This window comes from Nicotiana tabacum, chromosome 11 (assembly GCF_000715075.1).
Source record: "Nicotiana tabacum cultivar K326 chromosome 11, ASM71507v2, whole genome shotgun sequence".
NCBI lineage: Eukaryota > Viridiplantae > Streptophyta > Magnoliopsida > Solanales > Solanaceae > Nicotiana > Nicotiana tabacum.
The window spans coordinates 51,392,733-51,410,321 of NC_134090.1; the positions used below are offsets into that span (position 1 = coordinate 51,392,733).

Sequence of the window (17,589 nt, forward strand, 5' to 3'; positions counted from 1 at the left end):
GTTGGGAAAATTGCTTAAATAGCTAGAACTCGATCTTGTGAGTCTATATTGACTAGTTCCTACTTCATTTAACTAGTTTTGGATCGTTCGGCTCCGAATTGAGGGTTGGGCTCGTTCTTGGCATTGGAAGTATACTTTGGAGCGAGGTAAGTCTCCTTTCTAACCTTGTAAGAGGGAATTGTCCCCCTAGGTATAATAATTGAGTAATTGCTACTAAATGTGGGGTCTACGTACGCACTAGGTGACGAGAGTCCGTGCATAACTACTATTATATTAATTGTCCGGGTAGTATAGGACCCACATCATGCCATATTTGTGAATATCACTATATTTTCTTGCTAATGTGATCACTTAGGATATGCTAGAGACTTGGAAAGGAATAAAAATGAACATGTATACTTGTTGAACCCTTTTATGAATTTATTTAAATATAAATGCGCCTTCGTGTGTATTCTTGATATTTCTTGATATTTGTGGATCGGGCCGATCGCCTCGGTATAAATAGATGCATCTATGGTTCGTTCCATTCGACCCTCTGGCAGTGCACGGTTTATTTTCTATTGGATCGGACCGTCGACCTCAGTATAATGTGCGCATGATATCTATGTGAAATCTTATACATGACTTGTTTTGCTAAGTATTTTGAAATATAAATAGCTATCTGAAATATTGTCAAGAACATGATTTTTACCTCTTGCTATAAACTGTTGATTATTGGTGATCCCCATTCTTAGCATAGCATCTTATTATATTATTTGACCCTAGTAAGTATCAAGTCTACCTCTCGGCTCTACTTCTTCGAGATTAGACGCGATACTTACTGGGTACATATTGTTTATGTACTCATACTACACTTCTGTACATAATTGTATAGGATCTGAGGCAGGTACATCTGGCTATCAGTCTGGTGCGTGCCTCTGATTCATAGACCGAGACTTCCACGGTGAGCTATTCCCTTCCTATGCCATTCAGCAGCCGGATGGAGTCTTTCTTACTTTTGTTGTCTATTCTATCTCAGACAGTAGGGTAGAGTTATTCTTTTATACATTTTACTAGTTGCCTATTACTTGTGACACCAGGTCTTGACACACACGTTAGTAGACATTTATTTTTTGGGTTATATAATCATTTTGATACATTATTGATCGCTTCTGGTCTCAACTTCAATTTGAGAATTTGTTACACCTATTTTTGGTAAAAGTAAAATGAGAACTTAATTATACTTCCGCGTTGGCTTGCCCGACAATGGTGTCGGGCGCTATCATGACCTATTATGGAAATGGGTCGTGACAGTCCTGTCACATCCCGTCCCACCCATTTGTTAGTGGGATGGGATGGGCCTACCGTTTCGTCTCGTTTATCCCATCCCATTTCGTCCCGTCTCGTCCCGTTAATTTGTCCCATCTCATCCTGTCCCATCCTGTTGGACAGCCATAGTGTTGGGGATGGGATTAGGAAGGCACAGGGTGTTGCTCGAGTCAATTAAAATCCACAAAAACTAATGCGCACTCAGTATGCTAATTTATCATGATTAATTCATAAGGCAAGAATGTGCATTAATTAACCATAATTTAGTGATACCAATGTATTTAAAAACGTATGTCGTATAATTGAGTTGACGTAAATACTGAATGGGAATAAATTTTTACCATTAAAGGTGGAGTGTAGCTTTAGCATGAGGAGAAGACAATATATAGTATATGAACAAATTTTACGTGAAAATATCAAGATAAAACTTTAGAGGAAAAATAAGAAATTCCTTCAAACTATTGGATAACAGAAAAAGCTCTAAACTTCTTATAGACTTCTGGAATGGCAAACAGACTCCTCATTGATCAAATTTTCTAGGGGAACCACATGCGGCTTTTTTTTAGTAAGGATGTAGGTAATCAAGACAACAATAATCTTTTTTTTATGTGGCAATTTTGATATTTTGAAAATAATACTAAGAAAAAGGAATATGTTGATTGCACGCCTTGTACTTGTGATTTATTTACTAAAGCTGAAACGAAGTCTCCATTGGCTATAAAATCCCAATAATGGGTTGTTAGGACATAAATTAGTGCTAATTGCAAAACATCTCGTGCATATTTCCTGCTCTGCTACCTATGAGATACGGTGGAGGGTTGAGGATTAGTTCAATTAATAAACATCCACATTCCACATTGTAAATGGAGTGGTTCAAAATAGTAGTACATATCTCTTTACACTCGTGTTGTAATAAGAAGAAAAAAATAAAAATTAAAGAGAGATATTCTGAATAAACCTATATTATTGTTACTACATCATCAGAGACGATAGAATTGTTGTAGCAGAATATACTAATGAGAATATGAGATGATTGTGTGACATGTTAAATTAAAGAAAATGAAATATGCTCTGGTAAGACCACAATACATAATTTGTTCTGAAGTTATAAGATGATTCATAGAAATAAGAACTGAAATCGAATTAGCTTTTTGTTAAATAACAATTTCTTTAGGTTATACTTCATTTCTCCAACTTCCAAGTGCGCTTTAGTGAAGAGTCAAAGAGTTAAGAAGTATTGGGAGGGAGATTCAATACCACCTATGTTAACTGTTGATAAATCTCTCAGATTGAAAACACAGAGAATGAAAAATCAAATATCTCCATTAGAGAGAGGAAGAAGAAGCTTCTCGATATTTTCTATTATTGCTGTCTGAAAATGAATCCATTGAATCTGTAAAAAATAATAGGATAAATACAAGATTAGGCCAGGTCTTATTACTGGCCCAAAGTAAAAAAGTAAAAAAATCAGCCACAATCAAATGGACCTAGTCCAACAGCCCCCTTCAAGCTGGAGGGTGAAACAACCCTCAGCTTGCGAACATGAAGATGATGAGCAGGACCAGGCAACACCTTTGTAAGAATATCAGCCACTTGCGAAGCACTAGAGGTGTGAAGAAGACTGATCAGACCATCCCCAAGCTTACCACGAACAAAATGACAGTCCAACTCAATGTGTTTAGTGCGTTCATGGAAAACTGGGTTTCGTGCAATGTGAAGGGCTGCCTGATTATCACAAAACAAAGGAACAGGTAGTGAGGGAGAAACTCCAAAATCAGCTAACAATCTGGCGAGCTAGGACAACTCTGCCACAGCCTTACTCATAGACCTATACTCAGCTTTAGCGGAGGAGAGGGAGACAACAGGTTGCTTCTTTGATTTCCAGCCCACCAAGCTGCCCCCAAGAAAAATACAAAAACCAGTGACAGACCTGCGGCTATCTAGACAAGAAGCCCAATCACTGTCACAATAAACTTGCAAGGACAAGTCAGGAGAGTTATTAAAAAATATGCCAAGATCAGAATTGCCCTTGAGATATCGCAGCAAGTGTAAGGCAGCCTGCATGTGTGGAACACAAGGAGATTGCATACATTGACTCAGGTGCTAAACAACAAAACTAAGATCAGGTCGAGTGTGTGTCAGAAAATTCAGTTTGCCCACTAGACACCTGTACTCTTCAGGTTTAGGCAAAGGAGTCCCAATTCACATCTCATAGCTTCCTGCCATTCAGGGACAGCAACAGCCTGAGAGTAAGAGTAAGGCTCAGGAACATGATGCTGACTAAGACTTTGAGCATTGGAGACAGACCTGGAGGGAGGAGCAGAAAAAGTGGAGGTGCAAACATAACCGTTGAGATAGCTAGGTGGATTGTGTGGTCTGGAAGACCTTCATAAAATAGAAGGAGGTACATGAGGGATAGAATCAGGAGAAGATAGAGAAGTGGGAACAGAGGAGAAGTGAGGATGAGTAGGAGAAGTAGGTGAAGTGTGAGGAGAAGAATAAGCGTGAGTCAGTCCTTATCAAAACAAGCAAAAAAGGGAAATGGGGAGACTTGAGGTACAACAGGATAGGACTGATAGAAAGGAAAAATGTGCTCATAAAAAATGACATCTCTTGATACAAAACATGAGTTGGTCTGGAGATTAAGAAGTTTGTACCCCTTTTTGGCAAAAGGGTATCCAATGAAAACACAAGGAATGGATCTCGGAAGAAACTTGTCTTTGTGAGGTGTGGTGACAGTTGAGTAACAAAGGCACCTAAAGGCTCTAAGGTGGTGGTAAGTAGGAGTGGAAGAATGAAGCAATTCAAAAGGACTTTTTTGGTGAAGAAGAGATGAAGGAAATATGTTAATCAAATAGGTGGCAGTTAAGACACAATCACCCCAAAACTTAAGGGGTAAATGAGATTGGAACAAAAGTGCCCTAGCAGTTTCTAGTAAATGTCTGTGTTTCCTTTCCACAACACCATTCTGTTGAGGAGTGTGGGGACAAGAGGTTTGGTGTACAATCCCTTTTTCTGAAAAGAAAAGGCAACTAGAAAAACTAGATCCCAGCTCCAGAGCATTGTCACTTCTAACAGTTTGAACTTTAGAGTGGAATTGGGTTACTGTCTTCATAACTATCTTTCCAAATTTCAACATGTCCCTTTATTATCCATACTTAACCGAAGTTCTAAAAATCCAAGTCTAAATCCAAGGAGCCCCTCAAGCCAAAGATTCCATCCAAGCCACTCTTCATCACCAAATGGCATGGCGAGTCCAAAATCATGCCATGGATCTTTGCTTTCTCGGAGGAGAAAATGCGTTACTCCTAAATCATAGATACGAAAGTTTCCCTACAAAGGGACTGGCTTCAACAACCCATAAGGGACGGCTTGCCAAGCTACACAACTCAAAAAACTTTTGTACTATAACCAACGTTAGTTGTTTATAACTCAGAAAACTTTCATACTATAATAAGCTAACTTTCAAAGAGTATTCTTACTCTTTCAACCATAGTAATGAAAGCTTTGATCAATTCAAAGGCATTGCTCTTGGCTTCCATTAAATGTGTCCAAGTAGCTCGAGATTAGTCATCCACAACAGTTAAAAAATACCTAGAACCATCATAGGTAGGAGTAGAATAAGGTCCCCAAGTGTCTATGTGTATTAGTTGGAAGGGCTGACTAGAGTGAATAGAGCTATCAGGGAAAGATAATCTGGTCTGCCTAGCTAATGGACAAACTGGACAATTGAATGACTGTTTGGAAGATAGTTTGCAATTAAGGTCAGAAATGCACTTCATTTTAGAAAAAAGAATGTGGCCAAGTCTGTAATGCCAAACAACATCATCTTTATTCACATTATGTAAAACAGTATTGGTATTTACAATGGCAGTATCATTAGGTACAGAAATAGGAGCAGAAACTGAATTAAGCAAACAAGAATAAGGGAACTAGAAAGAGGTAAAATAGATGATGTTGGGGGCTTGGCATTCTGAAACATTTTGTAGAGTCCATTGTCCAATCTACCAAGAACCACTGGATTCCTCATTGAAGGGCCCTGTAGGGTACAAGCAGCCTTGCTAAATTGTACAATATCATCATCATGAAAAAGTAATTTGTATACAAAAATGAGATTGTATTGAAAACTAGGAATATATAGTACATTGTGAAGAACCAAGTCAGGGAACAAGGCCAAGGATCCAACATTTGTGACCTTAGCCTTATACCCATTAGGGAGAGAAACAAGGTAGGGTACATGAAGTGTTTGAACATTAAAAAGCAAATGTTTAAAGGAAGTCATGTGGTCAGATGACCTAGAGTCTATCACCCAAATTATACTATCTATCTTAGTCAGCATACATGCACCATAAGATACACCCTTAGGAGGTAACAACTCACCAGCAAAGTTAGCAGAAGCAAGATAGTTGGTTGAGGAATCAGATGATGTTGATGGAGACAGTTGAGATTACTGAAGGAGAAACATTAGCTGAGAATATTGATCCTTGGTAAGACCAGGAACTGGATAGGACTGTTCAGGAGTTGGCATAGCAGAAGCACCTTCAGAACTAGCTGACATAGCAGAAGCGCCAGAAGTATCCACTTCAGCATGTGCAACAGACCTTCTGGGAGGAAGAGATCTATTTGATTTGAAATTTGGAGGAAAGCCATGGAGTTTGTAGCACTTATCAATGTTATGTCTAGATTTCTTACAATATTTGCAGATAATAACAGACCTGTGAGGCTCAAAAGATCCCTTAAAAGTAGCACTAGACCTTTGGGGTTCAAACATTATTTTGGGAGATGGAGGAGGCCTGGATACACCAGCATTGAAAGAAGCAGAATTGGAAGCAAATTGAGTTCCAGCAGAAACTTGTCTCTGCTTCTCATCAGATAGCAAGATCAAATATACATTACCAATGGAAGGTAAGGGCTTCATCATAATGATGTTGCTTCTTGTTTGGACATAAGTGTCATTCAGTCCCATGAGGAACTGGTAGACCTTTTGCTCTTCATCCTCAGCAGCCTTACCCCCACAAGTACACATCCGAACTCTCCTAGTAGACAAAGATGCAATCTCATCCCATAGTTGCTTAATTTTGTTGAAATATGATGCTATGTCCATAGACCCTTGGGAAATATGAGCCAGTTCCTTCTTTAGTTCAAAGATCCTAGCACCATCAGCTTTCCCATACCTCTCTTCTAACTCAGTCCAAATATCCTTAGCAAACTCAGAGTACTCAACACTCCTGGATATCTCTTTGGACATAGAGTTAGTCAGTCAAGAGACAACAAGGTCATTGCAGCGTTGCCATTGTCTAGCTAGAGGAGAACCTTCAGGAGGCCTTTGAGAGGTACCATTAATGAAATCTAACTTGTTGCGAATGGACAAAGCAACTAACACATTACGTTTCCAACTCCCATAGCAACTTCCATCAAAAGGACTGGAAACTAAGGAAGTTCCTAGTACGTCCGATGGATGAACATATAGAGGGTGACAAGGATTGGTGTAATCATCTTCATGGAAAATTAGGCGTGAAAGAAGTTGCACCAGCACTGGTGTTATTATCATTTGTCATTTTTTTTTAAAGAAAATTGCCTATTAGCCAACACAGCACATATACATTTACAGCTCAAGTAGGCATGCGATTCACAACAGAGAAGAAAGAAGTGATACGAGATTACCAGCCTTTCCGCAACCGGAAGAGAGAAAACGACCTTCTTAACAGAGCAGAAAAAGAAGAAACTTCGGCTTGACTTCGAAACCCTAGCTCGGGATGAAAACCACGAAATCTTCAAACTTCATCAATAACCAAACAACTTGGGATCAAAAATGTCGAATACATGAGAATCTGACTGAGAAATCAACCAAAAATCAGTAGAAAACCCTAGACGAGTCGAACATCATCTGGAACGAGATAAAGCTCTATAATTGACAAAAACAGGATCGATCGGAAGCGAAGAACGTGCCATAGAATGATCTACGCTCTGATACCATGTTAACTTTTGATAAATCTCTCAGATTGAAAACACAGAGAATGAAAAATCAAGTATCTCCATTAAAGAGAGGAAGAAGAAGCTTCTCGATATTTTCTATTATTGCTGTCTGAAAATGAATCCATTGAATCTGTACAAAATAATAGGATAAATACAAGATTGGGCCAGGTCTTATTACTGGCCCAAAGTAAAGAAGTAAAAAAATCAGCCACAATCAAATGGACCTAGTCCAACAACCTACCCATTGTTTTTTTTTGTTTGAAAAATTCAGAGGAAAAACCGTAGCCACTTGTCTACTTTTGAATGCGTATTGGATAACCTGCTAAATGTGCAATAATTCGAAAACCATACAGGAAGTTTATATACGCACTAGACAAGCTAAGTGTGACGAAACCTGACTGAAAAGACTACTGACGAAGATAACCGATCGATCCTAAATCTCCCATATGGGAAACTACTCATCCAACCAACTCGCGGGTGACCTACCTATTGTATAGGAACGAAATGAACCGGGAGGGAGGGGGGCTTATAACTTGCCAAATAGATCCATAACATGCATCAGAAACTCTTTTGCAAAAATATTATTCTCTCTTTCTTTATTTGTTTCATTGATCTCCCCAATATCTTTGAAGGAAACATGTCAGATAGATCGGACCAATGAACCATTTCCACTTTACTCATATTCATTTGCTCCCCAGAAGAATGGCATCTGGGTCACATGCTCTCTTTACATCTCAAAACCCCACTACTACTAGCAGTGAGTGTACCTAATATTTAACGGCATAATGTCCTACAAATGAGCAGACCAGACCCAATTGGTATCCATCAAAATTGTATATATTTATGGCATATTGAGATCTCCCTAAGTGGAACAAAACAAAACCCCTTATTACTTGGGGCTCGACCCTCAAGGCGGGGACCGATTCCCTAGGAAGATATACGTGTTTTTATTCTCTTGCATGTATTTGCATACTTTAGACACGTATGCTTTTAGGACCATTCTCCTATTATACCCCAACTCCATGAGATTTCTGACATTTACCCATGGACAAGGAGGTATTGATCTCCCAATACCTCATCTTTACATCTTATCCTCACCCCTACCCCCAAAAAGAAAACCTAATCCCTCAAAAGACCAAAACCTTATGAATCTAATTACTCCAACTATCTCAATTTAAGTGGCGGGGTTTAACCGAGAACATAGTTTTACAGAGAAAGAAAGAAAAATTTAACGTTAAAAGTTTTATGTGACTATAAATCATCTAAAAGGTAAAAATTTTAAAGATAAATTGTCTTTAAATATAAAAATATATAGAATAAAAAGAAAAGAAAATAACATAAATTGGGAAAGAGGAAGTAATTAACATCTTTGCCTCCACAAAATTTGCATTTAGGTACGGGCAACAAGACTTCTTTGATATCTTTAGTTGAATTCAAACCAAAAATATATGGGTTTAGAGTAAATGTGATCTTACTTTCTCTCTCTTTGTGTATATGTGTGTATTTAAAATGTATAAATAGTTCGAGAAAAAATAATAAGTTCAGTTAATCTCATACTACCCGTACCACGATGCTTTCTCTCTGGCCTACAACCCCATTTCAAGGTTTTCAGTCGCGCGCTACTAAAGGAATCGCTTTCTAGTGTTATTAGTCAAGTGATGCGTCTTACACAAATAATGGTTCAAATTTAGAGAATCATGACAAAAAGATGTTCGTTGTAGAAAGGGGCCTGGTGGTAGGATATGAAACTTGTAGAATTTTCTACGGCATGACGAATGTTATGTGAGTGGTTCAATTAGTATTATATTAACTAATATGGCTGTTTTCTTATCCTTATAATCTGCAGTTAGCAAGTAGATTGATCGCATACTTGGTCGAACAGATCAAAACAGGATTTAAAAGTGATCCCATGACACTTTACATAATTACATTGTTTCTTTTCTCGTTACAGCGGAATCATTCCGAATAAACACTTATATACGTTCGTACATTTATGAAGATCGATTAGGGAATAATGTAATGGTTGGAAGAAGATAGGAATCAAGCAAGTCAACCGAAGATGGTATGCAAAGGGTACACATTGTCTGATCCTAATGTAAAGGATTAATTAATTAACTGTTAATGGACTAGAATTTGGGATCTAAAGTAGGATATTCTCAAAGGAGTTTGAAGTACGTAGTAGACTGGCAGCTAGTGTCGGAAAATCGGTTAAAATGAATAATGGAGAAGTAGCTAGCAGCTTGGAGACCTGCCACCTTCACCCCAATTTCACCAATAATTGAACCTTAGGAATATGTCAATACTAGTGATTTGGTGGATAGTGAAGTTTGAAGGAGGGGTTGTAGGGTACATAGATAGACGGTGCCAGAATTTTAAGTTTATGAATTCTAAATTAAGAAAAGACAGTTTAACGAATTCTAGATTGTGAATAAATAATGTATCAAGTGAACTCCATCTTTCCACGTCCTAAAGAACCGAGGTTGTCAAAAACTTTGGAGGCATGTTAGTGTCCCCATGTCCACAATTCCATGTGTTTCCCTCACATCAAAAACAACAACAAAAACCCCCCCAAAAAAAAAAAAAGACTACTCCCTTTTAAGTGGCTTCCAACTCCCCATTCAACCATTTTTAGATTCCCTACAATCCCTTGTATGGTGGGTTTCCCTTTCACTAACCTAACCAAGCAAAAAAGAAGGGAAATCTTCATGACTTAGCTTGTTACTCTTTCCTAAAAGAATAAAACATAGAAACTACTTTATGGTTTCAACTTGGCTATTAATATCTTTATATCTTGATATCCAATGTGTTACATTCTTCTTGTGTCTGCATGCAATGGCTATGCTTCCATACTTATAGTCTAGTACCAATATTCTTTCGTTTTTGGATTTGGCTCTTGTTTTCTTTGGAGTACTTTCCAAGAATTATCCACTTGAATTAACCTCCAATGGCTGCTAGACTAGTTAGAACATGTCTCTTGTTTCAAGAACATGGTTACAGTTTTTTTTGGATTTGTAAAATATCTTTCTAATATGCCACATGGCTACACATAATTTCCCACACTAGGAAGAATTATTTATTGATAAAATCTGTGTCATGTTGTGCTAGCTAGCTAGCTAGTGTCGGGTCAATCCGTGTTTGCTTTGCTTTTAGCTTTTACCTGTAGAAAAGAAAGGGCCTCAGCTCTGTGCTACATTAGAACTCTCCTTTCAAATTGTTGTCTTTGGAAAAGGGGTTTTGTAGATCTACGGTATGCAACAAAGGAGGCAGCTAGAATTATGATTTTGCTGATCAAATAGAAAAATTGAAATTATACTATTTATGAACTCACATAGTGGAAGGGAGCCTTGGCGTAACTGGTAAACTTGTTGTTATGTAATCAGAAAATTACGGGTTCGAGCCGTGGAAATAGCGTCTTGCAAAAATGTAGGGTAAGGTTGCATACAATAGACCCTTATGATCCGGCCCTTACCAAAATCTCGTGCATAGCGAGAGCTTAATACACCGGCCTGCCTGAACTCTCGTTGTGTCATGCTTTTGCTACTAATCTCAAGGTTCCTATTCCTCCATTTGGTCAGTAGAGGAACTAAAACAAGGAGATTTTTCAAATCTTGATGGCCAATGGTTAAGCTAGATGTTTTACTAAATTCATTATATTGTTGCGATTAATAAACTTCTTGGTAGGTATTGTTAGTCTAAAAGAAGTACTTTTTGTAGTTATCTAATCTTAACGCCTTCATTCACTTATTTTTTCGTTCAACTAAATAAATGTATTTATCGAATCTTTGACTGATCTATTCACCTGTTACCTTCTTTAACTCAGACGATGAGTACTACTTTAAGACTTTATACTTATATTTGCATTCGGTATTTATGTTAAATCAAACGATATAACGTTAGTTATTAAATGTTATGAGAGCATATCACTTAATTATGATTAAGTTCAGAGGTGGAGTCAAGATTTGAACTTTATGGGTTCGGAATTGTAATTCTTTTAAGTTATCGGGTTCTAAATTAATAAGTTATACACATTTAACAGTTTTTTTGAAACAAATACTACATGGTTTGAACAAAAGCTATTAGGTTTGACGGAACTGATTAAGTTATAATACGTGCACGGAAAAAACACTTGTCTCGTATTTAATAGCTTGGTGTAAACAATGGGCAGGTAAGTTCCCAGTAAATGATTTATACAATATATAGAAGTTGTTGCATATAATTGTTCAATTAAGACACTACCAATAAAAACTTTTTAACTGCCTATTTCATCATAAATATTAATCAACTGTACCATTGTGATTAATACTTAATTTCAATTAGCACAAACGAGAAATTTTTTGTCGACAATTGCCATGTAGTTGTGCGCTCTAACCTCTAGTCAAGGGATACGTTTCTAAGAAAGTTTTCCCTTGAAAAAAAATAATAACAAAGTGATTCTTACCTAGTTTCTCTAGACTCTAGAGTATCTTGAATTTGGATTTTTAGAAGTCTAACTTCAATCACAGATCTAATAGAGCTGGAAAGGTTCATAACTTGATATGATATCCATTTTAATCCATGATAATGAAAGGATGTAACTAAAAAACAAAAAAACCTTTAATGGAAGGACCCATCATTTCAAAAATTGAATATCTATGTTCACTGCCTATCCTTTTGACTCAGCATGGGACACAGTTATATAAGAAAGAATAAAGATGGACAGGTACATGGATAAATCAATTTTTCCAAGTGTTTATGTATGGGTCCATCCTTTCACCTGAGTCTCTTTATATAACCAATCATATATTATGGCTACGATATTTTGTCCAACATCCATAACTTGTAACTTGAACATCTGTATTAAAATGTCAATTTTATTGCTGTCCAATTGTACAAGAATTAGGACCATCAGGAAACTATTTTCTCTTCCCTATATTTGGACTTTCGATTCGCTGGAATTGTTACGTGAAAAATGTAAAGTATGTAACTTGAAAGAGGAAATTCGTCTTTGATATCTATACTTGCGTGCTTTGCTCGTGCAGGGAAAAGAAATAGTGTATATGTTTGAAGCAGAAACGGATTCAGAATTTTTTAGTGGGTTTAACATTTAGATTATTACTCCTGAACATATTATAATTTTAAAATTATGAGTTCATAATTTAAAATTTAAATTTTTAAAATAATTTTCACATATATTTTATACTCCACGGGTTCGGTTGAATCCATTAACTAATACACTCCATGATACGGCTCTGTATTGAAGTCAAACAAGTAAGTCCCCCTTAGTGTACTAGACTAGAATGAGGACCATATACATTATACAAGACTATTATTACTATTATTTTCATTTCCCTAATTTAGAATGCTAATTAAGTCGGTCAAATCACAAATGGAAGTGAATAGATAACTAACAAAGTCAAAAAGGAAGTTAGCATTAATGAAAGACATATTTAACGTGCTTGACCCGCCAAAAAGAGAAAGAGAAAAAATAAAGTCCCCCTTTGGCCAGCCTAATTGTAGGGAAAAAGCTTGAATGGTCGGTTTATGTGAAGCTAATGTGTGATAAGTGTTGCAAGTCAATTAATACAGACTATGCTTAATTTGCAGCTGGTAAAGGCATTGATAATGACGTGTCTTTAATGTTGTGAATTAATTGAAGTTATGGCTATCAATAAATGATATAGTACTCTTACTGTATTAATTGAAACATATATGAGATAATAGACATTTTAACAACTTTATTTAGCCTAGGTAACGCAATGATAGACTGATGCACATGAGGAATTGCCTTAGTTAAACAGAACATAAAATTGCATAATTTTAAACACAAAGTCTCTTGAATGTGTAAAATATAAATTATTAAGATAGGTCTTCGTTAAGTGAGTGATTACAAACCTTAGCTCCTCCAGGACCACAGTCCACAGCAGCGGAGAAAGTTTACTATTTGTTTAAGTTAAATACAGTGTGACCGGCCTCTCTATAATAATATCTTTATATAATAGTTATTCATTACAAAAGTCAAGTTTTTTTCGGATTTAATTTTTTTATGTTATATTATAATATATGTTCTTTATAATAGCACTTTATTATAGCATCTAAAAAATTAAAATAAACGAGATTTTTATAGAGAAATTTAACTGTATAAATTTGCTTAGTACTTCTTCCTTTTGATTATGTTTGGCTTGCTAAAGTTGCGATGAATCATTTTACTAAGGAAAAGAGGCCGAAGTTACCAAAAAATAATTAAAGGGGTCGGTTTTTCACCTTTTATTATTTTTTATGTGGAGATATAGAAAGACATGACTAGAACTACTTTGTCCATATCTGACTCCATTCTATCATTTATTCCACCCCTTCCTTTATATTGGTATTTTTGGATGGTAAAAGAAGATAAATTCTAGTGTGGTGCTTAGCAACAGTTGGTTAAGTGATTGCATTTTCATTAATTCTTTAACTTAATGATGGTGTTCGGCTATCAGTCAGTAAAACAAACAGGGAAAGATATATGCAACTTCTCTACCAGCTCTACTCAACGATGCTGACAACTTTTGAAGTAAATTCCATCCTTAAAAGAGGCATGTGAAGTCGCTTGTTTGACGCCATAACATTAAAATCAAAAAAACAAACCATGTTAACATTTATTTTATGAGTTGTAATATATAGATTGCATATAAAAAATATATATATCCTCACCTTCAATTTAGACAACACAATTTACTTATCGAGAATCAAATATATGAGTTTTGATCAACATTCAAAAAATATATTTTTTTTAATCATATTAACAAGAAAAACTACAACTTATAGTTTTTGAATATAAAAATTTTACTTTTAAATAATGAGTTGAACTAATTCAATTCAGCTTCAAAATTTAGCGAAATAAATTATCCATAAGCGAAATGTGTCATCTAAATTGAAATATAGGGAATATATATGTATTTAGAGAGAGAACTTCCAATATATGCATTTAGCTAAGACTGGAAAATTACAATTTACCCTTGTACAGAGCTAGTTACAAAGATGTACAAGGCCTTAAAGCCAAATAGAAAAGGATCAAAAAGCCTATCTTTTCCACCTTTTCTTTTACAACTTCTTTTGTTATATTTATAAAAGGAAAATACATTATATGCATCATTAAGTCCATTACTTTTGGACAATAATTCTTCATTAGTTCCGTAGAGATGCTTTTATCTCTTCAATTTGTCTTCGAATTCTAAACTGTCTTCTTAATGACAACTTTTTCCACTCTACCAAGCGTCGTAGAAACACCATAACCTGTGAAAATCAATTAGAAAAAATAATTATTATGTAAGTAAAAGTAAGAAAAGGTCAATAATAAGACAGAATATTTTTTTTTACCTAACACATGTACCATTTCTCAGGAATCAATATTTTCATATTAGATATAGCTTTTAAAAAGATTTGACCATCAACTGATATTGCATAATTTATAATTGCCTCTCTTATTTATATTAGAGAAACCGTTATATGATTCTATTTAGATTCAACCAATTCGCAACACCTAAACCACAGTTCAAGGAAAAACAAATTAACAGAGTTATAGTAATTCTCACCTCAGATGGTTCTTGTAAAGAATAAGATGCATGTGTGTCTTTTGGAATTTTGGAGACGAGAATGCCAAAACCCTGTCCTCTTTCTCTTAGAACCTAGACCACATTTAATGTAGGATTAGTAACCAAAGAAAACTCAATAAAAAGTTGAAGACCAAAGAAGATCTGGTAAACTCAAAAGCCAACAAAAAAGAAACACAAAACAAATACTAGTCTCTCCGGCCCGCACATTAAGAAAATACTAAATCCTATACAAAAATATCTAGCATGACTAAACTACCCCTAATTAAACATTTAACGTGAGGAGTAAGAAAATTTTTTAAGGATATTTACATAGGGGTTATTTGGTAAAAACAAATTGAATTCTTTCTTGATTACATAACTGAACACTTATTTTGAACCAAAATAAAAATGCAAATTGAACACTGAATTGTGAACGGAGTAATACTTAACAATAAATATAGGAACATAGGATACCTTAAAAGCATCTTCATCGGTTCGGTCATCACCAATATATACAGGAAATACATCAGTACAGTTAGCATATCCTGTTGAAGAGAGGTTTCATTATCAAAGTTAGCATCAAAACAATTGTTTATTTTTTTATATTTCAATAATTTATTTGCTAATAAATATAGATACACAGACAGTGCTTACCAAGAGATTCAAGCAAGAATTCAAGAGCTTTGCCTTTGTCCCATTTAATAGTAGGACGGATCTCAAATACTTTTCTTCCTTGTGTTAATCTCAGCTTTGGATATTCCTTAAGCACTGACCTTACGACTTGTGCTAGTTCACCCCATTTCTGTTACATCAACAACAACCCCAAATCACATCTTTTCTTCTGCTTTTTTAAACAACAGTTAAAAAATTCATTATATTATTTTAAGCTTTTAACCCATGCTTTGTTTGATGGGCCATATATTGATAACAGAATATTTGGACAGGTTGGGTTTATTACCTTTTCATCAACACGGCGGAAATGTACAGAGGCACAAAACTTGTTATTCTCCACTGTAACTCCTTCTGTAGATTTTGTTGCATCAATGAGTGCTTTGTAAACCTCATCAATCATTGGTAGAAATTCACTTGCTGGTTGGCAAAGAACAGCTTCTGCTCCCTGGAAATATAATATATGAAAGTCTGTAAATATTAAGGGAGAGCAAGAAAGACCAAGTCATACTCAGTAAGAACTGAAGATGCTCTAATAAGTTAAACTCACTTTCTTGTATTTGGAACCTTTTGATGGTCCTTTTATATCCATTCCATGGCTTCCAGCATAGTACAACTCTGCCAATCGTACAAAGTTGTATACCTATATATAATTATACAATCACCAAAAAAGTACATAAAAACCAATTCATAAAATGAAAAATAAAAACATAGAAAAAAGTAAGAAGAATCGGGATACCTTGTCTCTGCACCTTCCACTCACTATTGCAGTAGGGAAATATCTAGCAAGTTTTCTCACTGTTGCTCTCATCTGATATATATAGAAAGAAGTGAGTGGAATAATCTTGAGTAGTAAATTATTACTAGTTAATAATATAGATGAAAAGACTTACAGCATCAGACATGAAAGCTTGATCAGGATCCTCAACAATGGGGGAAAGGGTGCCGTCATAGTCTAAAAACATTACTATTTGCTTTCCCTTTGAAGCACTTATTATCTGCTCAAACATATCCAGTGCTGATGGATGTTGCACCTGTACGTTTCATTCTTCAATTATCAGCTAAAACATAAAGCAAATATTATTGTATAAACTGCATGAAAGTTATTTGTATTTGAGCTTACCATCCAAGAATTGATGTCATCAGAAAGAGGACTAGTGGACTTGTGACGAGTAGGAGAGGAAGCTCTCATTGAGTCAACCCAAGAATTGATTCTTGGACCACTATTTATTTCAACAAGTGTCTTTCTTGAAATGGTGATGCAACTCCCTGGCGCCGGTGGCGGCTTCGTGAACAGTGCGGGGGAGTTTGATACCTTCACCGGTATTGTCAAATTAATACCGGATTTAGGATCGGACACTACCACATTCTGCTGAGTCATTGTCACTCCTACAAAAACAAACACACAATATAAGTGAAGAAAACAAAAACGTCTTCTTTACAAAGTCGAAAATAAACGCAAAACCATTTGAGAAAACTGGAAAAAGATTCAATATATTACCTAAATTATGTTCAAGTAATCAGTTAATACTATATTGAAATACAATCTTGAAGAACAGAGAATAGTGTACTCTGCTTTCACTCTGTTTTGTAGCAAAAGAAAAATGGGGAATGTGAATGAGAGTTAAGAGGAAGCCTAAGAAGAGTTTCTTTACTTGCAATGCTAGAAAAAAAAACTAGGAAGACAAATTGGGATTGGAATAGGAATAGGAGTTATTAAGAGATGAAGAGGGGGTATGTGTGTGAAGAGATTTGGGACGGTTTGGTTTATTTTATAGTTGTAACCAGACACTAACGGACAAGGTAATGTAAAGACCCACAGCCCCCTCCCCCAGTTGTGGGTCCCATATAGAAAAGGACTACATAACGTAATATAATTTTGAGAGTTACTGATAAAATTATTTATCAAACATGCTTAATTTATAAAAATTTCGAAAATGGTGTTTTGATTGACTTTTAAGATGGTCAAATAAGTTTTTAAGTTCTTTTTTATTTTTTTCGGTGTTTGACAAAAATAGTTTTGCATAAAACAGAAAAGAAGAAGTATTTGATTTAATATAAACACAAATAATACTATACTCACAAA

At 35.6% G+C, this 17,589-nt stretch overlaps 2 protein-coding genes across 2 annotated transcripts; both read right to left on the reverse strand.

Annotated features, from left to right (window-relative positions):
* Nucleotides 1-5,755: 5,755 nt before the first annotated feature.
* LOC142165836 (uncharacterized) lies at nt 5,756-6,556 on the reverse strand. Its single transcript, XM_075224214.1, has one exon. The coding sequence runs from the start codon at nt 6,554-6,556 to the stop codon at nt 5,756-5,758; it is 801 nt and encodes a 266-aa protein (XP_075080315.1).
* A 7,642-nt stretch (nt 6,557-14,198) lies between these two features.
* LOC107806733 (putative trehalose-phosphate phosphatase H) lies at nt 14,199-17,248 on the reverse strand. Its single transcript, XM_016630959.2, has 10 exons — nt 17,005-17,248; nt 16,627-16,892; nt 16,397-16,537; nt 16,243-16,314; nt 16,054-16,146; nt 15,793-15,951; nt 15,489-15,636; nt 15,309-15,379; nt 14,835-14,927; nt 14,199-14,535 (listed from the first exon to the last, which is right to left on the reverse strand). The coding sequence occupies exons 2-10, from the start codon at nt 16,882-16,884 to the stop codon at nt 14,428-14,430; spliced, it is 1,143 nt and encodes a 380-aa protein (XP_016486445.1). The 5' UTR covers nt 16,885-16,892; nt 17,005-17,248; the 3' UTR covers nt 14,199-14,427.
* Between the last annotated feature and the right edge of the window lie 341 nt (nt 17,249-17,589).